Source organism: Gorilla gorilla, chromosome 4 (assembly GCF_029281585.2).
Source record: "Gorilla gorilla gorilla isolate KB3781 chromosome 4, NHGRI_mGorGor1-v2.1_pri, whole genome shotgun sequence".
In the NCBI taxonomy this organism is placed as follows: Eukaryota; Metazoa; Chordata; class Mammalia; order Primates; family Hominidae; genus Gorilla; species Gorilla gorilla.
In genome coordinates, this window is record NC_073228.2 from 143,652,450 (window position 1) to 143,675,896 (window position 23,447).

Below are 23,447 nucleotides of genomic sequence, written 5' to 3' on the forward strand. Positions count from 1 at the left end.
GAAGACCGAGGACTGAGCCCTGGGAGCTCTGGCATTGGAGGTCAGAGAGGGGTGGAGAAACCAGCAAAGGAAGATGAGAAGGTGCAGCCAGAGAGGTAGGAGGAAAAACATGACAGTGAGGAGTCCTGGAAGTCAAGGGAAGAAAGTATGTCAAGGAGGAAGCGGGGATGAATGGTGTCAGATGCTGTCAGGAAGCTAAGACCAGGCCTGTGAATGGACTTTTGGATTTAGCATTGTGGCAGTCACTGAGGACTAGGCCACAGTCTAGCACCATGTACAAACTTTAGAAAATTGTGGCCATGGCTGGGTGCTGTGGTTCATGCTTGTAATCCCAGCACTTTGGGAGGCTGAGGTGGGTGTCCTGAGGTCAGGTGTTCAAGACCAGCCTGGCCAACATGATGAAACCCTGTCTCTACTAAAAATACAAAAAATTAGCTGGGTGTGGTGGTTGGGTGTGGGGGGGCGCCTATAATCCCAGCTACTCGGGAGACCGAAGCAGGAAAATCGCTTGAACCCAGGAGGTGGGGGGTGCAGTGAACCGAGATTGCACCACTGCACTACAGCCTAGGCAACAAAAGTGAAACTTCATCTCAAAAAAATAAAAAAGAAAAGAAAATGGTGGCCATTCCAGGTGGACCTGGCTACACAGGCACACAGAAGGTGGATACCTTGCTGTAAAGAAAAAGGCACTCTGCACAGTGGCTCACACCTGTAATCCTAGCACTTTGGGTAGCCAAGGCAGGAGGATCGCTTGAGCCCAGGAAGTCAAGACCAGCCTGGGCAACATGGCGAAACTCCATCTCTACAAAAAATATAAAAATTAGCTGGGTATAGTGGTGCATGCCTGTAGTCCTAGCTACTGGGGAGGCTGAGATGGGAGGATCGCTTGAGCCTGGGAAGTCAAGGCTGCACTGATCTGAGATCATGCCACTGCACTCCAGCCTGGGTATTCCTGTCTCTAAAAGAAAAACAAAAAACAAAACAAAACAAAACCAAAAACAAAAAGAAACCCACTCAACAAACTAGGAATAGAAGGGAATGAACTCAACATGATAAAGGGCATTTATGAAAAACCCACAGCTAACACTGTACTCAGGTTGCAGTGAGCCATGATTGTGCCACTGCACTACGCTGGCCTGAGACCCTCTCTCAGAAAACAAAAAACCAAAAACCAAAAAAAAAAAAAAAAAAAGGAGAGAAAGAAAAAGGCATCTCTTCCCCTGACAGATACAACCTTGCATCAGGACACACAGCATGGTGAAAGGAGAGCAGGTTGGGTTTTAGCTACCTCTCCATCCTTCATGTAACCCAGCACCCTTGTGCAGTGCCCAGCCTGCACATCTGTACTCAGCAACTGTGTTGGTGACTTTGATGAGTGGTGTCAGTGGACTGTACAGGGAGATAAGAGCTAGACTGGAGTTCCTTTGAGAGACAGGAATTGGAGACAGCCAGCATGAACAACTTTTTCAAGGAGCTTTGCTGTAATAGGTAAAGAGAAATGGGAGGGGAGTGGAGAGGAATTAGCCAAATGAGAGTGCGTGAAGGGGAAGGCATCCCAGGCAGAGCCTGCCTAAGCAAAGGGAGGTCATTAGAAATGGTTGAGGGGGAATGAGTGTGGGAGGGGTCCTAGGACATCAAATTTGAGGTGGGAAGTGTCAGGAGAGGGGACATAGAATAGGTGAATTGGGGCTTTCATCTTGGGGTTGTGGGGGTGCTGGGGACAGGGGCAGGTTACAACAAAGCTGTGAACACAGTAGGTGCTTACTGAGCTCTCTGGGATTGGCCTGGGGAATCCCTACCCAGGCGCCCCACCTGGGCCTCAGGCTTCCAGCTGGAAGATGGGAGAATTGGGTGTTTTAGGGGCCCTCTGAGTCAAGCCTCTTCTGGGTTGGACCCAAATGAGTCCTTCCAATTGGTGGGTCCCTCTGTCCCTGCCCAAGGTGCTGACCATGCCCAATGCAGCTGGGCCCCCCCATAACTTTCATGCTCTCCTGGGGACCAGTCAAGGGCCAGGCGGTAAACCATGGGAAAAGGCCCCTCCATGTGCAAGGGTCTTTGGTTCAGCCTTGGCACCTGCTTCTTATGAGACCCCCTCAGGTGAGGAGGCGGGGTGGGGGAGGAAAGGGAGGTCACTTGGAGGAACAGGGAGAAGCTGCACATTCTTCTTTCCCTTGAGGAATGGGGGAAATATAGTCTATTCTGGCTCCTGGGTAGGGGGATGTTGACCTGCTGTCTTTCTTTCTCTTTCTTTCTTTCTTTTCTTTTCTTTCTCTCTTTCTTTCTTTTTTCTTTCTTTCTCTTTCTCCCTTCCTTCCTTCCTCCCTCCCTTTCTCTCTTTTCCTTCCTTTCCTTCCTTCCTTCCTCTTTCTTTCTTTCTTTCTTTCTTTCTTTCTTTCTTTCTTTCTTTCTTTCTTTCCTTCCTTCCTTCATTCCTTCTTTCTTTCTTTCTTCTTTCCTTCTTCTTTTGACTGAGTCTTGCTCTGTTGCCCAGGCTGGAATGTAGTGGCATGATCTTGGCTCACTGCAACCTCTGCCTCCTGGGTTCCAGTAATTCTCTTGCGTCCGGAGTAGCTGGGATTACACGTATGCGTCACCACACCCAGCTAATTTTTGTATTTTTAGTAGAGAGGGGGGTTTCACTGTGTTGGCCAGGCTGGTCTCAAGCTCTTGACCTCAAGTGATCCAACCCACTTTGGCCTCCCAAAGTGCTGGGATTACAGGCGTGAGCCACCATTCCCAGCCTGACCCTGCTGTCTTTCAGGAGGCGAAGGTAGCTACAAGGAACAGTAACAATACTCCCCTCTCCAGTGTCCATGGCACCCAGAACACTCACACAGAGCTCACCTGTGGCCTCCAGGCAGCCCTCTGAGCCCTAGGGAGCTAGTTCCACTTGACGGAGGGGAAAGGAAGGTTCAGGAAAGGGTACAGCTGCCCATAGCCACACAGCTAGGAAGTGTGGGTTGGGGGGACTGGACTAGAACCCGGGTCTCCTTGCCCCTGCCACAGGCTCCCAGAGCTACAAAGGACAGGGGGCAGATCCAGGGGGCAGAGACTAGGTTCTGTGTGCCAGCCCAGCGCAGGTTAGCTGGAGAGACAGCTATGTCTACCTTTCCCCTTTCCCTGTTCTTTCCTTCCACGTAATTTATTAAGCCATGCTGAGTGTTAGGTGCTGAGGATACACTGTGAACCCTTTCAAGGGGCTCAGAGTCCATCCAGTGGACAACAATTAAATAATGCATTCCATGAGTAAGTAATCATTACAGCTGGAACAGCCATGGCCCATTGAGTGCATCTGTGTGCCAGGTCTTGAGCACATCAGCTCTTTCGGTCCCCATCCTAGCCCCACAAAAGGGGGACTGCTACCATCCTCATTGGGCAGATGAGGAAGTAGGAGCCCAGAAAGGTGGTCCAGCTGTGACTTGAGGGCATGGGTGCCAAGGGTGGGGAATGTGGTATCTAAGCCCTGCCACGAGCACTTCCCTCCACAGCCCCTGCTGGTCGCCACCCTTCTCTGCTTACAGGTGGCAGAGGGCAGGGGGGTAGAATGCAGGACAGCAGGGAAGCCAAGCTCCCTCTGTGCCCTTTAAGATCCTGGGCACCTGCACAGAGAGTGGCTCCCTTGTTTCTGGGCTCTGCGGTAATGTCGTAGGGTTTGATGGGCAGTGAAGGATGTGGTCTGAGTGCCCTCTTAATTGACCAGCTGTGCTCACAGATTTAGATCTCCTGGGATCGTGAGCAAGTGACTTATGCTCTCCAAGTCTCAGTTTTCTCATCTGTAAAACAGGTTGTAGGATTGTTTTGAGAATTAAATATGACACATGAAGAGCACTTGGTAGATGCTTGGTTGTCAGAGGTGTCACCATGGTTGATGAAGTCCCAGCTCCTGCTGTTGCCCAGCTTGAAGGGAAGGAGACTACGCACAGCTCAGATCCCACACCTCCAATTACTGCCACCCTAAGAGGTCAGCAAATCCTCTTCCTGCTCCCTAAGAAGAGTCCATGTCTGTGTGTTCATGGGTGGAAAGAAGGTCAGAGAAGACTTCATGAAGGAAGGGGCATTTAAGGAGGAATTTGAGGGTTCAGTAGGAGTTCACTGAGCACAGCAGGATCAAGGCCCCACCGGGCAGAGCATGGATCATCTGCTGAGGTCTGGAGATGGAAGCAACTGGGTGTGGTGAACCCCCCAGGGGCTGGAGTAGGGGAGAGGGGTAGAAAGTGGCCTCCAGCGGCAGGGCCTGACTCTATCCTGATTTCCCTTCTCCCAGGCACTGGGCCTGCTCCCCACGCCCTCCTTAGATCCCTGTGGGTGGGGGCCCTTTAATGCCTCTCTGAGAGGCGGACTCTTACTCTGCAGGTGCCTCACCGCCAGGAAGTTCTTAATGTCTAGCCCAGGTACAGCCAGTCAACCCTCTTCTTCAGTTAGAGTCCTGGGCTGAGGGGGGCGGCTTCAGGGCCTTGACTTGCCCTTGGGGAGACACCGTGGGACAGGTGCCTTGGGAGATGGTTTCCTCCGCCCAGGGCACCCTCTGTCTCTCTCTGTCTCCTTATATCTGCCCAGGGAGGCTTCCCCTTGACCTGGCACAGGGTTGTGGATTCTTGGTTGGACCCACCCCTCACCTCCCGCCTCCCTCAGGTTCTTTCCCCTTTGTCTCTTTCGCCTCTCTCCTGCCTCCTCCCATCCCACTCTGTCCCGAGGCTGCTTCTCACCCCACAGCCCAGGTCTCTGTCCCGTGTGACTCTAGGTCTCAGGGGCTCAGTCTCCCTCTCTGAGATCCTTCACCTTGGTCCCCCGCACTCCCTCCTCCTCCCTTGGCGGCGTCTCCCGGGGGCTGGCGTGTGTGTCGGGGGGGCTGGGGGCAGGGGTCACTCCCTGAACAGACCGCGGGAGGAGGGCCAGGACCCGCCCCCTCCTTCACCTCCAGGGTCTGGCGGGTCCCGAGGGCTCAGGTTCTAGACCGGAGGGTCCTGCCTGGAGGGCGGAGGTGGTTGGGTCTAGCCGAGGGTTCCAGGACGGCAGGGGCCCAGCGGGGCTAGGAGGGGGCAGAATCCCGGGCGCTCCCCTCCTCCCCTTTCTTAAAGGGCCCGCGCGGGGCAGGGGGGGACAAGGTGGGCCGCGCCCTCCCCGGCACGCTCGGGGTCCCGGGGCGAGCGCTGCGCGGCAGGCTGACAGGGCTGGGGGCCGCGCTTCCCTCCCGGCTCCGCGCCCGCCGCTCGCGCGCCCGCAGTGCCCCCGCCCTTCCCCGCCCTTCCCGCTCCCCCCTCCTCCTCCTCCTCCTCCAGCTCACGGCTCCGCTCCCTCCCTCCTGCCGTCCGTCCCCCTCGCTCAGCCTCTCCACATCGCGGCTCCGGCACCTGAAGGGACGCGGGCGGGCGCGGGCAGCTCCGACCGGCGGCGGCGGGGCGGGACGGGCAGCCCGGCGGCCTCCGATGGCCCCGCCGTGAGAGGCCGGACCCGCGGCGGGGACCAGCAGCGGTGAGTGGGGCCGCGGGGCTCCGGGACCCGCCCCTCCCCGCTGGCGGCCAGGCCGGGGCGGGAGCGGCCGGGGAGAGGGCCGGGTGCGGGGTGGGGGGCGCCGCCCTCGCCCTCGGTGCCCACCCGGGTCCGCTAACAAAGCTACATTTCCAGATCAATTCCGCGGCGTCTGGAGCATCCGAAGGATACGGTTGTCATGGAGATGGGGCCGAGAGAGGAAGCCCGGGCTGGCCGGGTCTGGGCCGGGGAGAGGGGGCGCCGCGGGAAAGCCCGAGCCCAGCCTGAGGGAGGGTGGGGGCTGCCGGCCCGATTGTCTCCCGGCTCCGCCACCCACTACCCTCTCCCAGCTTTTGTATAATCTGGGGGTACGCGTGTGCGTGGGGGGTGCCAGTGGCAGCCTAGTGGCCTGGGATCGGGGCGTTGGGTACCGGGGCCTGCCGGCAGCCACCTTCACGAGGCTGCAGCTTTGAGGATTTATTTCTGTTTCCAGTTTCCCAACTTTGACAGCCCTGCTTGGCGGCCAGGCCTCCCCGGCTCTGCAGCTAGAGCGGGGGCTCGCACGGGGGCGTGGCAGGCAGGGCTGAGGAGGCACATAATGGCCGAGGCGGCAGCGGGAGGGAGGGGTCCCAGGAGCGGGCTGCTGGGGCTGGGTGCAGAGGGAGTCCAGACTGGGGACAACCCTGCCCAGCGGGCCCCCTCAGAGGAGGAGGTATTCAGCTGTTCCTAGAGGATGCAGGGACTCCCTGGAATGATCACTGGGGGCATTGTTTTTGCATAGGCCCAGGGGGCCACTGTCTCAAGCCCACCCCTTTGTCTTGGGGCCATCTTGGGGGTCCAGGAAGAGAACAGGGAGCAGAAGCAGCAGTCACAATGGAAGAGGGCCTAAGACTCCTGGCAGCCTGGAGATAAGCCAGGCTGAGTTTGATGGGGATCAGGGAGAGGGCTCAGGATTTGGCCAGGGCAGGTGGGCAGCCTGGGTTTGGACTTTCCTGGGTTCCCCAGTTCCTTTTTCTAGATCCTACAAACAAGAGCTGCTTAATAGTGGTTGGGGGTGGGGGGGTTCACTGGGCTGGGACTGCCTCCAAACCCAACCCGTGGCCCAGGGCAGTTGCAGTCGTTCTCTCATTCTGCCACCCTCTCCCCAGGACTTTAGGAACCTGTCTCCCAGGGAAGCTACAAGTTCTGGGGCCTGGGATCTCCGAATCAGTAAAATGTGCCTGCTGTCCTCCCAGCAGCCCCTTTCCCCAATATATGCGGGAAGCAGGGAGCAGGGGCTTTTGAGTGGGGCTACTGCAAAGTTTGGTCCTGGTGGAAACATAGCAGGTCCCTAGGGTTTGGCCAGAGCCCCCAGAAGATTCCCACGCAGTGGGGTGAGTAGGTGGGTGTGGCCCAGCTAAAGGAGGATGACTGGGTTGTCCTTGGAAGGCCTCCCTCACTGGTGCCTCTTGCAAGGTTGAAGTCTCAATGCTTGGGTGAATTGTACCCTGCAGCCCAGGGATGCCCTCAGAGGCCTCCCCGCTGCAGCTTGTCCTGGTCTGACAACTATGGGGTGCACGCTCCACAAGCAGACCTGACAAATAGTGCCTCCCAGGGTCTTCCCTGAAGGGAGAGAGCAAAGATAGCTGGAAAGAATGACTTCCTGCTCTAGACAGGACTGAGAGAGAGAGAGTGGCTGGGGGGGTATTACCTCACCCAGCTTCCACATATGGAGCATATGTGCTAAGTACCCTCATAACAGTCTTTAGAGGGAGGCACTACCCTTATTCCCATTTTGTGGTAGAGCTGGTTGTTCAAAGTCTCCTGGTTAGTAAGTGGCAGAGTGAGGATTTGCACTTGGCCAGAACTGTCTGATACTCAGACCTGTGTCCCCATCCTCTCCTCTTCTTCCCTGGAGACACAATTTAGGAGAGAGGTGGGAGGTGGGATAGAGTGCCTCTCCATCTGGGCAAGAGGGTGACCTTGGGAAAAACAAGCACTAAGCTGGAGTTTCCTAGGGAGGTGGGATCAAGGCATTCCCATTCCGGACGTTGGCTTGCAGGAGATCAACACTGCCTCTCACAACAGACGATGCTCTAGACCTCCTTTGCCAGATGGTCTTTTCCAGGAAAATCTGTTTTGAGCGGCATCTTATGTCTGAGGCTCCGTATTTAGACTGGCTCTCCAAACAGGAGGATACACTTAGGCTGTCGCCCCTTGAGGGGTGTTTGGGGGAGTTGGGTGGGCTTGGGGCCAGACCTGGCTCCTTGCCACAGCTCAATGGAGGGGGAGGGGCCCATGTTCCTGCCCTGGTCTCCCTGGGGCCAGCTTGTTTTCCTTGTCCCTCTAAGCCGGTTTGCCCACAGGTGAGTCCGTTTCCTCGGGGTCTGGCCCCCTTTTCAGGTGGTAAGCCACTCCAGCCCTGTGCCTGCCTGGCCTAGGCTGGCCTGTGGGCTGGCCCACAGCTCTGCGTGCTCAGGTTTGTGGACTACCCTGGGGAAGGAATGTCCTCTCCTCTGACTCCTGCCCCAAAATTCCAGCCCTTGAGCTCCCCTCTTTGGAATGTCTCCCTCCACTCCCTTCCTTCTCCCACCTTACTTTTTATCTTGTCAAAGCTGATAGTACAGTGAACACCCACCTACATACCCTTCACCTAGAGACCTAGATTTGCCAGTTGTTAACATTTTGCCACATTTGTTTCTGTCTCTCTCTCTCTCTCAATCTTTTGAAAGTAAGTTGCCAACATTATAACACTTCACCTCTAAATACTTCAGCATGAATTTCCTGAGACAGGGACATTTTTCTACAAAAATAATACATTGTTATCATACCCAAGAAGTTTAGTAATCATCCAGTTTAACCTAACATGTAGTCCATATTTAAATTTCTCTAGTTGTCTCAGTAAAGTCCTTTATAGCTGTTTTTTTTTTTTAAATTTGATCATGGAACATACATTGCATTTAGTTATTATGGCTCTTTAGTGTTTCAATCTGGATGAATCCCTGGCTTTTTTGAAATTTTTTTAAATCACATTGTCAATTTCGAAGGCTTGTGGTACGTCTCACATCCTGGATTTGTCTTCTTGCTTGTGATTAGAGTCAAGTTAACCATTTTGGGGCAAGAATATCCCATAGATTATGTCATGTCCTTCTCAGTGCATGATATCGGGAGGCACCTGTTATTAGTTTGTCCTGTAGTAGGTGGTGGTAATTTAGGTCACTTGGCTCAGGGGTCCCTGTATTTCAATTCTGCTCCTCCCCCTTCCCTACCTCCAGAAGCTTCATCTACCTGGTAATCTGCGCACCAAGTCAGCAAATCTGACTGAACCCCTACATCAGACCAGATGCTGGAGAATAGAGAAGCAGACAGAAATTTTCAGGGAGCTCAAAACTTCAGGGTTGGGGGTGGGGGAGCCACAACTCAGACAGGTGCTGTTGGAGGGGGAGAGGGGAGGCCCAGAGAAAGTAGTGAGAGGCACAGCAAGGGGAGAGGGCATGGGGGCCAGACAGGAAGGGAGGCCCAGGCCACAGCTAGCCTGGAATGTGGGCTGAGGGGTTGGCCTTTTCCCCAAAGGCACTTCAAAACCACTGAAGGGTTTTGAAGAGGGGATGATGAGGCAGTTTGGAGTGTTGGAAAGGCACTCTGAGGAGGATGGAGTGGGGCTGACTGGGCCAGCACATGGGAAAGAGACCAGCCAGGAGGCTGTGGCAGCACCCAGCACAAGACATGGGGGACAGGATTGGGGCTGCTGCTTGTGGCATATAGAGGGAGTGGAGTTGTGTGGTTTGGTGGCCCTGCTGGGAGGGTGTTGCTGGGGGGGATCGGAGAAGGGGATGGAGCTGGGAGAGATTTAGGAAGCAGAACGGACAGGCCCTTGTGTCTGACTAGAGATAGGGAGAGTGGGAAGGATGAGCTCATGCAATGGCTTGGGAAGGGGGATGGAGGTTTTGAGTGTATGAGGTCTGAGGTGTTTTCCAGGCCAGAGGAATGGTGTGTGGGAAGCTCATTTGGTGGCCCCAACTGTGGCCCCCTTGCAGAAGCTCATTTTGAGATGCGGGCAGAAAGAAGAGCCACACATAGCCCACTGCAGGGGATGGATGGTGGGCTTCAGACACCAGCAGGGGAGGGCCCTGAGCAGGGCTAGGCCAGCTCAGATGGCAGCTGCCCCTGTGGAAGCCAGGATAATCCTGCCACTAACTTGCAGACCCCAATTCCCTTACCTCATTTTGCTTCTTCACACTTTCTTGGCAAAACCCCAACCCTGGTTAAATCCAGTGCCTGGCCTACCCCACTCCTGCACATGCAGCTGAATGGGGCTGAGCAAAACAACTGCCCTGACTGTTCTCACTTTCAGTCCAAGCCCATGAACTCTGAACTTCAGTTGGGTCCTTAGTGCAGTCCACCAGGCACAGCACAGGTTCTGAGGTTGTCGCCTCTCCCGCATGCTAGATGATTCTTTCACACTTGCTCTTTGTGTGTGTGTGTAGAGATGGGGGGTCTCACTATGTTGCCAGAGCTGGTCTTGAACTCCTGACCTCAAGTGATCCGCCCTCCTCGGCTGCCCTCCTTGGCTTCCCAAAGTGCTGGGATTATGGGCATAAGCCCCTGTGCCTGGCCCTCACTTGCTCTTCTACCCTCACCCTCCGGCCTCTCCCACCCTTCCTTTCAGCGGATAATCTTTGAGAAAATATAAGCAGTCAGAGCGTCCTGAGGCTCCCAGCGCCACACTCACTGTCTGCCAGCGTCTGCACTCACTGCTCTGCTTTCTTCTGTCTCTGTGGGTGAAGTGTTCCTGCTCCTGGTTAAGGCCACCCCTCCACTTTTGCAGAGATCCTGGCCCCTTGTGTCTGCTTGAGAACATCACTCCAGCAGGGCCCCCGCCTGCATCATTGGGTCCCCCTCTCTGCTAGAGCATCCCATCAACAGATATCTTGCTGTTATTTCTTTTATCTTAAAAATGGTTCTGGCTGGGCACGGTGGCTCACGCCTGTAATCCCATCACTTTGGGAGGCTGAGATAGGCGGATCACCTGAGGTCAGGAGTTCAAGACCAGCCTGGCCAACATGACGAAATTCCGTCTCTACTAAAAATACAAAAATTAGCCGGGCATGGTGGTGGGCACTTGTACTCCCAGGTACTCGGGAGGCTGAGGCAGGAGAATTGCTTGAACCTAGGAGGCAGAGGTTGCAGTGAGCTGAGATTGCGCCACTGCACTCCAGCCTGGACGACAGAGAGAGACTCCATCTCAAAAAAATAAAAATAAAAATAAAGAAAAAAAAAAGGTCTCTCCTTCCCTTAGCAGAGAAACTTCTGGAAGGGTTGTCTGGACTCATTGTCTCCACATCCTCTCCTTCCACTCTCTCTTGACTCCACTCTTATGGGGCTCCACTCTGCTGACCTCTCCTCTCAAGGTCATCAGTAACGTTCCTGTCGCTGCACCCAGTGGTCAATTCTCAGTCTTATTGGTAGCATTTGACACATCCAGTCTTCCTCTTCCTTGAAATACCTTCCTTGGCTTCCAGGACACCCATTCTTCTGTTTTCCTCCTACCTTGTGGGTTGCTCCTTCTCAGCCTCCTTTGCTGATTCCTCTTCTCCCCCTCCCACCTCTTGATATCAGGGTGCCCCAGCACTTGCCCTGCACAGGCTCTCTCCCCCATCTCCACTCCTCCATACAGATCCCATCCAGTCTTGTGGCTTTAAGTATCACCTATGTACTGCCAGCCCCCAAATTTAAATCCCAAGTCTCAACCTCTCCCCCGACTCCAGTAGCCTACACAGCATCTCAACTTTCATCTCAACTTTCCTGTCTGTCAGACAACCCCCCTCAACTTGCCCTGATCTTCCTCCCCAAACCTGCTCCACCCAGTTTCTCTTCTTGAGCGGCAACTCCATCCTTCTAGTTGTTCAGGGCACAAATATTGGCGTCACTCTTGGGTTCCCCTCTCTCTCTCCTGCCCCGTGTACAGCACATGGATGGGTGAGGCTTTAGAGTACCTGACTTCCCTTCAGCGGGCCATGGGCAAGAGAGGAGGTGACAGTGAAATGGCCCAGCACAGACCCTTTCACACCCACTTACTTCGTACCACATGCTGTTGTATTTTCATCAAGGAGGCCACAACCTGCAGACCCTGAGCTGAAGTCCTAAAGAGGAGACAAGACTGGACAGGGAAGAGGAGGGAGAGGAAGGGAGGACTCAGTTGGGGAGAGATGAAGAGAAGCTACATAACACAGAGATTGGGGAGGGGGTGGGGAGGAAGGCCACAGTTGGGGAGGCAGAGAAGGAGAGGAGTTGGGGGGCCTGGACAGAGAATGTGAGGACTTAGAGGGGTTGGGGTGTGTGAAAACTGGGCAGAGAGAAGGGAGGAAGAAGCTTCTTGGTTTCTGTCTCTTGGCTGTTGAAGCAGACTGTGGGGAGCTGCTCAGAGGTGGAGCTCTCTCAGGTCTGCCTCTGCCCAGGTGTTGTATCCGAGGCTGGGCTGGTTGGGAGGATTTGCACTTGGTCAGTCTATTGTAGCTCTCAGGATTCAACCCTCAACCCACAGGCTAATGTTAGCCTGTGGGCTCCATGAGCCTGTGGGTTGAAGCAGTGTAAGTCCAGTGCCCTCCGAAGTTGGAGGAAGGTGGCCCAGTGGTCAGTCTGGCTGTAAACTCTCTTGACCAAGACAGCTTAGTCCTTTGTGGTTCCTGATAACTGAGGGTTCACCCCGTAGGGAAGTCAGTTGGGCATAGAGTCACCAGCTGTAAACATGATTTGAAATTTGACAGCAGACTTTGTGGATTTCATTAGTGTTAAGGGCTCTTCAACCAGCATGCAGATGTATGCAAATGCTAAGCAAATGAGGGTGCCAGTTGGCTGGGGGGTTGGGGAGAGAAGCAAGCTGGGAGATGTCTAGGAATGACCTTTGTGGAGCAAGCCCCAAAGGCCCCTGAGAATCCCAGCAGAGCACATGCAGGATAAGATGCAAATGTGCATGCAGCCCCGGGGACTTCTGCCTGCCTGACCATGAGAACATGAGCCCAAGGCAAGGGCTGGTTCCCTGGTGGCCACACTGAGAGAAGGAAAGCAGGTGGGGGCTGGTTATCACTCCAAACAGGCATTACCTGAAAGGGATGGGCATCTTTAAAGAAGGAGTAGGTTCTTGGCCCTTGCCCTACATTTGTGTGCACTGAGATGGAAAGATAGGAGTGAGCCTGGCCTTGGGTGAGGGTGTTGGGAGGGCAGGACAGTAGGGACCTCAGCTGCCTTGGGAAAGGGAGGGGGTGCCCTCTCTGGCCCCCGTCCTGGCCCCACGGGAGTCTTTCATTTGCCTCTACCCTCTAGCTGGGCTTCTGAAGCCCCTGCCTCAGAACTTGCTCTGACAGCTGCCAAGGATGCATATCCACTGGGTGTTGGCTGAGTGGCCTGTGCTGTGTGCTGCTGTCCTGGGCATGGCACCCCTGGGGGTAGCCAGCTTGGTTCCTTGCAGCCCCCAGAAGGTTTTGGGAGGCAGCAGCCCTCCCTTGTGCACTGAACACATGCCATCTCCTTTAGTCCTCACAGGTGCCTTGAGAAGACAAATGCTCTTGGCGCTCCCCGTTTATGGAGGAGGACACCGAGCTCAGAGAGATAGGCAGTTTTCCTGAAGTCACACAGCTCGTGGGTAGCAGAGCTTGGATTTGGAGCCAGGTCTTTCTGAGCACACAGGTAGGGGCACTGACCCACTCTCCCGGACTGTCCCAGTCTGAGGCCCTTGCAGCACAAGGTGGTCCAAGCTGGGAAGACCAAGTGGATTAAGAGGGTTTAGGGTCACTTTGGGATGTGGAATCTGGGAAGTTCCCAAGGCTCCTGGGTGGGCGTCCCTTCCAAATTATCCTGGGCATCTCCCTGGGCAGTTGGGATGTGGAGGAGGCTGGCCTGGGCTTAGGGAGGCGGCCTGGAGCTCTTGGAGGTGGGAAGATCCTTAACTCCAGGCCCCTTGGTTGGCAGAGGCTACAAGGGAGCATGGTTAGGGGGGCCCAACTGAGGGCTTCCTGGCAGCACCCTACTGCCCATGCTGCCAGTGGCCTAGCAGGTCCTGTGGAGCCCTGGAGCACTGCAGGCCTGGCCATCCTAGGCCCCATGGCGGTGTGGGCATCGCTGTTCAGGGTCTGTTTTGACACTCCCTACATGCCGCATGTTTGCATTGATCATCTCTTTTAAGTGTCTGTGTGTGTCTTGTGTGTTCATGTGTGTTCACATGTGTTTGTGTGTCTGAAGATCCTAGCCCATATGCTAAAATCTGGGTGATCTAGGGAATCTTGGGTTGGGATTTTGGGGAAGAGTAGTGAACCAGTGGGGGTGTTCAGGGTGGGTTTCCAGGGGGCAGAGAATAGGTCCAAGAAAGATTTCTTTGCCAAGTAACCCTCATGGAGCTCTCTCCAAGTATCCAATGTTGGATGGCAGGTCCTTGGAGACTGTCCAGGTTAGGGTATGGAATCAAGGATGGATAGAGGGCTTTGAGCCTTTCCAGATGTACTCTAAATGTTGCACACATTTGTGAGATTTCCGGGGCAGGATCTTCCATCAAGTGCACAAAGAGGTCCAGGACTTGGAACTGGTTAGGTATCAATGGTGCACGTGGGGACATGAGGTCAGAGAGGGGTTTTTTTGTGCCCAACTTCCCCTAGCCCACTGGAAGCAAAACATGAGGGTCCTGGTGCTCCTAGATTTGCTTCCCTGGGTCAGCTGTGGTCTCAGCCTTGCCACCACACTGACATTCCAGAACAATTTTCTCTGGTCCCAGTCCCTTCTGCATACCCAGGATGGTTTTGACCCTGGATGCCCGATGATGTAGATCTCGCTGCCCTTAACTTTGCCCCTAGGCCTGCCGGTGCCCTGTCCACCTTACCAGGCAAATTAGGGGGATTGCCTCATGAGCGGCTGCCCAGTTCCCTCTGTGTGTGTGCGTGTGTGTGTGTCTGTGTGCGTGTGTGTGTGCGTGTGCATGTGTGCATGTCTGTGAACGTGTGTGTGGATGTGTCTGAGTGTGTGCATGTGTGTTTGCGTGTGTGTGTCCATATGTGTGCGTGTGTGTGTGTCTCTGTGTGTGTGTGTGCGTGTGTGTATGCGTGCATGTGTGTGCGCATGTGTGCGTGCACGTGCGCGTGTGCCTGGGCATGTGTACATGTGTGCATGTGCCTACCCATACCTGTATTGTATGTCTGCTTTCAGGTCCTGCACCCATGCACTTGCCCCTGTGTCTTATAGAGCATGCTGGCCTCTGGAGCCCTCCCTGGTGGGCCCCACCTCCAGCCCTGCCCTTGGGTTTCCCACAGTCCCTGGCTTGGATCCCACCGTAAAAGGGACCGTAAGATTATTTCTTTGACAATCTAGCATTCCATCAGAATCTCAGCCTTGCTGCTTTCCAGCTTTGTGACTCTGAGCAGTTCCTCAATCTCTCTTAGCCTCTGCCACAAATAGGCATGATGATAATCCCTGTTATTCATCTAACAAATACTTTTAAAGGCCTGCTGTGTGCCAAGCATTGCACTGGACTCTGGGGACACAGCCATGAACATGACACAGTCCCCACCCTCACTGAACTTACATCCTAGTACAGAGATAGGCAGGGAATCAGTAAACACATAGAAAAGGGAGCTTCAGTTCTACTGAGTGCTATGGTGCTCCATCACTCCATGGTGCAGTGCCAGGGGTCAGAGAGCGCCTCTCTCAGGAGGCAGTGTGGGAGTTGAGCCCTGAGTGGCAGAAGAGGCTCTTTTAAAGATCTAGGGAAAGAGCATTCTAGGCCACGGGTATAGCTGGTGCAAAGGCCCTGAGGTGGGAATGAACTCAGGGAGTGGAAAGAAGGCCACTGTGGCTGATGTGGGAGAGCATGGGGACATGGGGTAGAGGGCAGAAGAACCAGCTCCTGCAGGACCTTTTCAGGCCATGCTGGGGAGACTGGATTCTAATCTAGGGGAGATGGTTAGAGGATTATGAGGAGGGAGGGAGGTTTGTGTTTTTGCAACTCCCTCCAGCTGCCACAGGGAGAGTGGGGAGGGGGACAGAGTTGCTCAGGAGAGCTGAGACCCAGGAAGTGCTTGACTCTGCACTCAGCCCTGGCAGTTGGCTGAGCCAGGGTTCCACTATCATGATAGGACCTACCTTAGCTGGTGTTGAAAAGAGGCTGCCGAGCCCAAGGTCATTCCAAGGGCTGAGGCTAGTGGGAGACCCTGCCTGGAGAGGGGCTTGGATCAGGCCAAGAGAGGCTGCAGGGGATCTTGGCCAATGCCAGCCTGTCATTTGCAGGCGTCTCCTTGGGATGGGTGCCCAGTGGCCCAGCTGCACCCGCTCCCCTGCTCTTGCCAGCAGGGCTGGAGGTGGGAAGGGCCACTGCTTTGGGCCAACTCTCTTGGTTGAGGGTTTGGGCCCTTGATCTCCTGGGAGAGTTTGGCAGGGGTCCTGGGAAAGTGGGGGCTCATTCTGCGTCTCCAGCCCATCTAGCTGCAGAGGGAGGCTACTCCTGGGTTCTAGAGACAGCTACGCTGTGGGGCCTCAGGCAAAGCCTTTCTGGGTTCTGTGCCTCAGCCTTCCTCATTTGTCAAATATGGCGGTAGAAAGAGTGGAGCACAGCTGCATTTCATCCTTAACCTTGCAGGGAGTTTGCCCTTCCTTGGACCTTAGCTCTCTCAGCGTTCATGACGTTTAGTTTCCCACTGGCCCTGGGGGAGAACAGAGGTGATGCTCCCACTCTGTAGATGGGCTCACAAAGGCAAGAGGGAGCAATGATGAGTCCCAGGACACATAGCAGTTCAGAGTGAGCATGTGGGGCATCGTTTTACACCTCTACCCTAAAGCCTCCCCTTTATGCAGCCCTTGCTTGGGCTCAGCAAGAGAGGAGGTTCTGGCTCAGCTACTTCTGGGCTCAGCTGGTCTGCAGCCCAGGCAGGGACTCTGGGCCCCCCGCCCAGAGTAGAACTCAATGCTGCCTCTTGTCTGCCCACCCCCAGAAACAAAGGATGTGGCCCAGTGCCTGGTGTTGGCAGGACCTCCATCCCGCTCCCAGCTAAAGGAGGACATAGCAGGGCAGGTAGGGCTGGAGCTAGCCTGAGGCAGCTGCTGGAAGTTGGGGGTAGGGTGGAGGGGTCTCCCAAGAGGTCCTCAATCTGTCCACAATTCTAGCTTTGGTGCTGGTGTAGGCTGAGCATCAAGTGAAGCCGCTGATACTCTTAAACCTCAGGTTTCATGAAGGCTTAGGCAGAGCCCTGACTCAAAATGGTGGGCTCAGCCTCTAGGTATGTGTAGGGGAGCTTGAGTCATCCTGGTGAAATCGGGTTGAAACCCTGTGCCCCAGAGCCAATGCTCATCCAGGCCCCTGGGCTAGAAAGCAGGTCAGAGGACTGGAACTCAGGCAGCAGGCCAAAAGCCCCCACTTCTTTTTCCTTTCTAAATGCCCCCCCTCCCCCCACTCAGGAGTCTCAGTTGAGAAAGTGACTTCTTGTTTCTCCTCCTCTGAGTATACAACCAGATGGAACCGATTGAAATAGCAACTACAGCAGCAGGGATTTAGGGCAGACCAGAAAGAATTCCTCACTCAGTGCTCAACCTCTAGAGGTCCCCGATGTCCTAGGATCAGGGCCCAGATATTTTAGAGCCTGACTTTTGAGATGTTTAAGTCTGTGGGCTTTTTTTTTTAAAGTAAAAATCTCCCTTATGAAGTCATCAAAATTCTAGGAGGTGAGGGTCAGTGTAAACAGGCGGCGTCCCAGGTCTGCTGTTCTACCCTCCTATTTTCCACTCCATATTTGAAAACCCAGGTTAAATAATCTTAACTGGACTGTGGTGGTTGAGCTTCCCTCAAGGGCCCAGAATTCCTGAGAAGTGGACCCACCTCCCTACCCAGGCTCTTGTTCTCTAAGTGGGACTTTTCTTCTGGAGCCTACCCCAGTGTTCCCACACTTGCCTCGTTATAAGAATCACAGAGGAGCATACCCCTTCCCTGTAGCTTCTGGTTCAGGAGGTCTGGGGTAGGGCCTGGTAATCTGCATTGTACCAAGTCCTTCAGGTGGTGTTTATGACCAGGCAAGTATAGGAAGTTTGAACCTCACTTATATCCCTGTTGTTGCCCCTGCAGCTCATTCTGCTGTAGCCCAGAAGGCCGGCCAGTCCCTCTCCTGCTGCCTCTCTTGAACGCCCAGCATCCCTCTCCAGAGCAGAATGGTAGCCAAGGCCCAACAAGGGGAGGAAGGAAGTGGCCCAGCCAGAACTGGGAGAAATGGCCCAGATTCCTGTTTCTGTCCAGGGCATTTGGAGGGGCTGATCTGTGTCCCCACTGGCAGAGGCCACTTGGGGAGGGGGTTAGCCTAGCCTAGGTGGGGCCAGGGGCAGACAGGGGAGGAGGGGAGAGCCAGAACACAGCCTGTTACACATTACATCTGCCCTCTACATCTGGGATTAGGTTGGGCAGGAAGCCTCTGGGAAATGTGGGCTGGTCCCAACCCATTTGAAACAGTGGCGGTGAAGATGATGGGTAAATGGGTCTCCTCATTTTACAGAAGAGAAACAGACCCAGAGGGGAGTGGGGCTGGCCTGGGCAGGCCAGTGAGGAGGCCTGACCTGGACTCACACGAGGTCATGCAGGGAGTTGGGCAGAGCAGGGCCTGACTCCCTTTCCAGTGCTCTCCCCAGAGTGCCCCTTGGCGGCCTCCTCATGAGTCCCTCCTCACAGCTGGGTGAGCTCTGATGGGGGCCCGGGAGTGGAGGGGAACCCCAGGCCTCCTCCTTCCTCCCAGACAGCTGGGGCTCTGGGCGCTGTGTGTGGTGGAGGCAGCCTGGTCTCTCTCAGAGGCTCCCGGGTGGCGCCGCCCACCCAGCACCCTGGACAGCGCCCCACGCTGGGCTATCCCTGTCTGTCTCCAGGCTTCACTTTGGCTTCTGGGGTGGGCCCTGCTCCAATTAGGCTGCGTCTGTTGACTTCCTCGCCTCCTCTCTTAACTCCTCCTTGAAGATAGCCTCCCAGCCTAGTTCTCTCCATTAACCACAAAGGTAAGTTTCGCTCATCTTTGGCTCCTGGAGCCAGGGTAAGAACACGGGAAGAGGCTAGGGGACCGGCTGCTGTCAGCCTGTGGTTTGTCACCATCACTCACCAGCGGGAATGGGAGGGGGCCCTACTGGACCCTTCTCCACTTCCTCCCCACCTGGATCTTCCTCAGAGGGCTTTGGTGAACTCTGGCGGGCACAGCAGAGACACAAGAGGTAACAGGAAGGGCAGGGACTGGGGCATAGTGGGCTGGCCAGGGTCAAGGGTGAGGTGAGGTGGCTGCTTGGGCAGGCAGTGAGGGCAGCATGGCCCGAACCCACACTCCAGCTGGAAGGGCCCCGAGGAGATCATCTTGGCCATATCCCACTCTTAGGCAGGCTGCTCTGCCACTCGTTCTGCTGGAATTTAGGTGCCCCCCAGCCCCAGTCCTGTCTGATCAGTTCTTCCTCTCTCCACCCACTGCCAGGTCTAGAGGAGTCCCCGGAGCAGCCAGGACAGGCGGAAGCAGTGGCTGCCATGGAGGAGGACAAGCTCTTATCTGCAGTGCCTGAGGAAGGAGAGGCCACCCGTGACCCCGGTCCAGAGCCTGAAGAGGAGCCAGGGGTCCGGCATGGGATGGCCAGTGAGGGCCTGAACAGCAGCCTCTGCAGCCCAGGGCACGAGCGAAGGGGCACCCCAGCGGACACTAAGGAACCCACGAAGGACCCAGATGTGGCCTTCCATGGCCTCAGCCTTGGCCTCTCTCTCACCAATGGCCTAGCCCTGGGGCCAGACTTGAACATTCTGGAAGATTCAGCGGAGTCCAGGCCCTGGAGGGCTGGCGTGCTGGCAGAGGGGGACAATGCTTCCAGGAGCCTCTGCCCAGATGCTGAGGACCCTCAGTTGGGGTGAGTGGATGTCCTGGGATGGGAGCTCACCACATTTGGCTGTTCTGTTGTTGTGTGGCCTGGGCTTAGCCACTTAGTTTCTCCAGTTCTTGTTTTTCTCACACATAAAATGGGGATTTCATATCCCTCTTTTGCCCAGATTCTGGGTGTTTTGAAAGGACAGAGCCTTGATGGAGAATTCAAAGGCCAGCAGATTGGGGGCCTGAAAGTTGTGCCATCCTGAGCTGCTTCTATGTGGATTGCAGGGGGCGGGGGGTGCTGCCCTCCCTCCATCCCAGGCTGGGCATTCAATTTCCAAGTCCTTTTAAAATGCCCAATGTGAAAATTCATCTGGTTCATTTCTCTGCTTCCTGGAAATGAGACTCTCCCAAATCCTTCAACTGACTCCAGGAAAGCAGGCTTTAGGCTTTAATCCCTCCTAGCTACTCTCACCTGCAGTAATCGTCAGGAAGTTCTACCAGGGATCTCACTTCAGTCCTGCTTACTGGAGTTACAGCCCAATTTCTATTGTCCTCAGCAGGCAATGGAGAGACCTGGAGTTTTGGGGGTGTGTTGGACAAGCAGGGCAGGGAAGGGACAGAGAAATGTCTAGAAGGCACCAGGGTGGACTGAGAAAAGAAAGCATTTAGAAGTCTTAGTGTGCATAGCTGCAGGCTCTGGCCTGAAAGGGCAGTGTACGGGTAGTGTGTGAGTGTGCGTGGGGGCATGAGTGTGTGCCTGCCCTGCATGTCATGTGTACACAGGGATGTGTGAACGTGTTGGTATGCATGGGGTTGGTGGCTGTGGGTGGGGGGTGTTGGTGCCCCTGGCCTGGGCATTTGTGGCTGCACATTTGGGCACATGTATGTGTTATGTAGGGATAAGTGTCTCTAGGTCTCCGTGGGCAGGAGTGTGAGTATGTGGGGTTACGTGTCTGTGGCACTGGGTGTGCCATGGCCCTAAGAGTGTTTCCATCCAGGCAGGGCCTAGGGCAGCCCCATAGCTGGCAGTGGGGCAGGGGCAGGGGACTGGGGCTTCTTAGAGCACACCATATTGAGGTGGCATCTTTACTTGGGATGGCAAGGCTGGGGGCAGTTGGAGGCTTGCAGATTGGACTGATGGTCTTCAAGCTCCCATCAGGGCCACCCCTCAGCCTTGCTCAGTTGCATGAGGGGGTGGGAGATGGGGGGTCCATTGGTGGCTCTGACCCTGGGCTGAGAGCTCCCCACAGGCAGGGCTCTGTCTTGTTTGGATGTCTCTAGTGCCCAGCACAGGCCTGGCAGAGGTGTCTTTACTGGGCTGACTTTGGGTATTTGCCCTGGTGGCTAGGGCAACGAACCTTCTTTCCTCTCCTTTCCTTCCAGAGGTCAGTAGAGGAAACTTCCACCCCAGCCCCTGCCAGGCATTCTGTGCCTTTTAGATTTCTGTCCCCCTCCCCACTTTGTTCCTTGGCAAGAGAGAGCCTAATGAGGCTGCAGTCTCAGGTCCTGCTGGGGCTGGAGTGGGAGTGCCTTCTCCAGGAAGCACACTGGGACGGAATCTTAGGCACTGGGGGGCCAAGGAGATGTTCGAGGGGAAGGGGCACTTCCCAGTCCTCCAAATACAACTCAGTCTCTGCTAGGCAGCAGGGGCTGGGGGAAAGTAGGGTGGGGCCAGAGCCTCAGGGGAGGCTGATGCAGAGGGAGGGGAGTGCTTCTTTGCACATCATGGGCCTCATTTGATCTGAAATGGGCCGGGCTCAGCCTGCTGTGTTCTTTCCTTGTGTCTCTTCCTGTTGCTGGCTCTATCTTCCATCTCTATCCTTGTCTGTCTAGCTGTTTTTTTTTTATTTGAGACGGAGTCTCACTCTGTTACCCAGGCTGGAGTGCTGTGGCACAATCTCAACTCACTGCAAGCTCCACCTCCCGGGTTCACGCTATTCTTCTGCCTCAGCCTCCCGAGTAGCTGGGACTACAGGCGCCCGCCACTACGCCCGGCTAATTTTTGTATTTTTAGTACAGATGGGGTTTCATCGTGTTAGCCAGGATGGTCTAGATCTCCTGACCTCGTGATCCACCTGTCTCGGCCTCCCAAAGTGCTGGGATTACAGCCGTGAGCCACCGCGCCTGGCCGTCTGTCTAGCTCTTTCTTTCTCTCACTTTCTGTCTCTGTTGTCCTCTCGTATCCCTTTCCTCTGTCTCTTTCTTGTCCCCTTCTAGTGGTCTTACTCTCTCAGTCTCTCTCTCCTTCCTTCCCTGTGTACCTGCTCATGTCCCTGGTGGATAAGAATCTTCCCAGGCTCCTCAGGTCATCTATGTGCGATGCTCTCTTCCAGGTGCTGGAGATGAACAAAACATACAAACCCCTTGCTCTCATGGAGCTTACGGTCTAGTGGGGAGACTGACGATAAATATTAAAACAATAAATACTTATATAGTATGTTGGAAGGAGATAAGTGCTTTGGGGAAGAAAAAGTAGGAAAAAAGGGGCTGGGGTGTTTGGAAGCAGGTCATGGTTTAGATCGGGAGGTCGGGGCAGTCCTCACTGAGAAGGGGATGTGGAAGGAGGGCTTTAGCTGGGGAAGAACACTTTGGGCAGCGGGAACAGCCAGTGCAAAGGCCTCTTTTGGGGGACAGCACAGGGTCCTGCAAGGGCTTGGGAAACGTGGGTGGGGCCATGGGGCTGACAAGCATATGTTCATTCACCCAGCACATCATTCAGCCAGATGTTCCAAGCACCTATTATGTGCGGGGTGCTCCCTGGCTTTGCAAAGCTTTTGTTCTGGGGCTGGGGAACATACAGTAAACGGGGGAACAGACAGAATCTTACATGCCGGGAAGGTCTGAGGAGTAAATGAACAGATCCCGGAGCAGGAGGCCAGTGTGCTGTGGGCCTGCCTCCCCTGCTGTCTCTGAGGAGGTGGCAATGAGGCCAGACCTGACAGCTGGGATGCGTTTGGCCAAGCTAAGAACCTCCCAGGTTGTGGGAAGAGCAAAATTATGACCCAGTGTGACACCGGTTGTGATAAGATGTTCACACTGCTTTGGGAGCCTAGAGGAAGCAGCCGTCTAGGCCGGGCTGGGGGACGAGGTCTTACATTCATTCATTTAGACACATATCTGATGCCCACTAGTTCTCCGTGGGCAGAAGTGTGAGTATGTGGGGTTAGGTGTCTGTGGCACTGGGTGTGCCATGGCCATAAGAGTGTTTCCATCCAGGCAGGGCCTAGGGCAGCCCCATAGCTGGCAGCGGGGCAGGGGCAGGGGACTGGGGCTTCTTAGAGCACACCATATTGAGGTGGCATCTTTACTTGAGATGGCGAGGCTGGGGGCCCCGGCCCCAGGTCTGCTCTTTTCCCTGCAGTGTTCCCAGTACCCAGCCTGGTGTCTGGCACCTTGTGCTCAGTTAGTATTGGCTGAAGGGATAAGTGAATAGGATGGGGGAGTGGTGTGCCCCCAGGGGGCTCCCAGACACAGATGAGTGCAGTCACCAGCACCTGTATGGGGGACAGCTTGGCAGGATGGTGACTGGCTCCTTGCATCCCACAGGTTGGATGGTCCCGGGGAGCCAGATGTGCGGGATGGCTTCAGCGCCACGTTTGAGAAGATTCTGGAGTCAGAGCTGCTGCGGGGCACCCAGTACAGCAGCCTCGACTCCCTAGACGGGCTGAGCCTCACGGATGAGAGCGACAGCTGCGTCAGCTTCGAGGCCCCCCTCACACCCCTCATCCAGCAGCGGGCCCGTGACAGCCCCGAGCCAGGGGCTGGGTTGGGCATTGGGGACATGGCGTTTGAGGGGGACATGGGGGCAGCTGGTGGTGATGGGGAGCTGGGCAGCCCCCTGCGGCGCTCCATCTCCAGTAGCCGCTCTGAGAATGTCCTGAGCCGCCTGTCTCTCATGGCCATGCCCAATGGATTCCATGAAGATGGCCCTCAGGGCCCAGGGGGGGATGAGGATGATGATGAGGAGGACACGGACAAGTTGCTGAACTCAGCCAGGTGAGGCAGGGCCCAGGCTGGGAGAACCACCGAGCAGATGGGGAAACTGAGACCCAGAGGGGGCAAAGCAGGTTAGGGTGACTCAGTGTCCAGAGTCAGCATGCCCTCTTCAAGGTCACCTGGTCTACCCTCTGCATCCAGACTTCCCACCCTGTG

General features: G+C 55.3%; 1 protein-coding gene across 6 annotated transcripts in view; it reads left to right on the top strand.

Annotated features, from left to right (window-relative positions):
* The first annotated feature begins 5,247 nt into the window (after window positions 1–5,247).
* Window positions 5,248–23,447, top strand: part of PSD2 (pleckstrin and Sec7 domain containing 2) — a 48,794-nt gene continuing 30,594 nt past the window's right edge. The window contains exons 1-7 of one of the 6 annotated variants that reach the window (XM_019028408.4): window positions 5,248–5,472; window positions 12,982–13,134; window positions 16,419–16,498; window positions 17,543–17,628; window positions 18,328–18,453; window positions 18,915–19,335; window positions 22,842–23,291. In XM_019028408.4, coding sequence (XP_018883953.3) covers window positions 18,965–19,335; window positions 22,842–23,291 — 821 coding nt within the window. In that variant the 5' untranslated portion in view covers window positions 5,248–5,472; window positions 12,982–13,134; window positions 16,419–16,498; ... (1 more) ...; window positions 18,328–18,453; window positions 18,915–18,964. Of the gene's footprint in view, window positions 5,473–12,981; window positions 13,135–16,418; window positions 16,499–17,542; window positions 18,454–18,914; window positions 19,336–22,841; window positions 23,292–23,447 lie in introns of all 6 variants that reach the window. The other 5 variants (XM_055389176.2, XM_055389175.2, XM_019028407.4 and 2 more) reach the window with 5 other exon arrangements.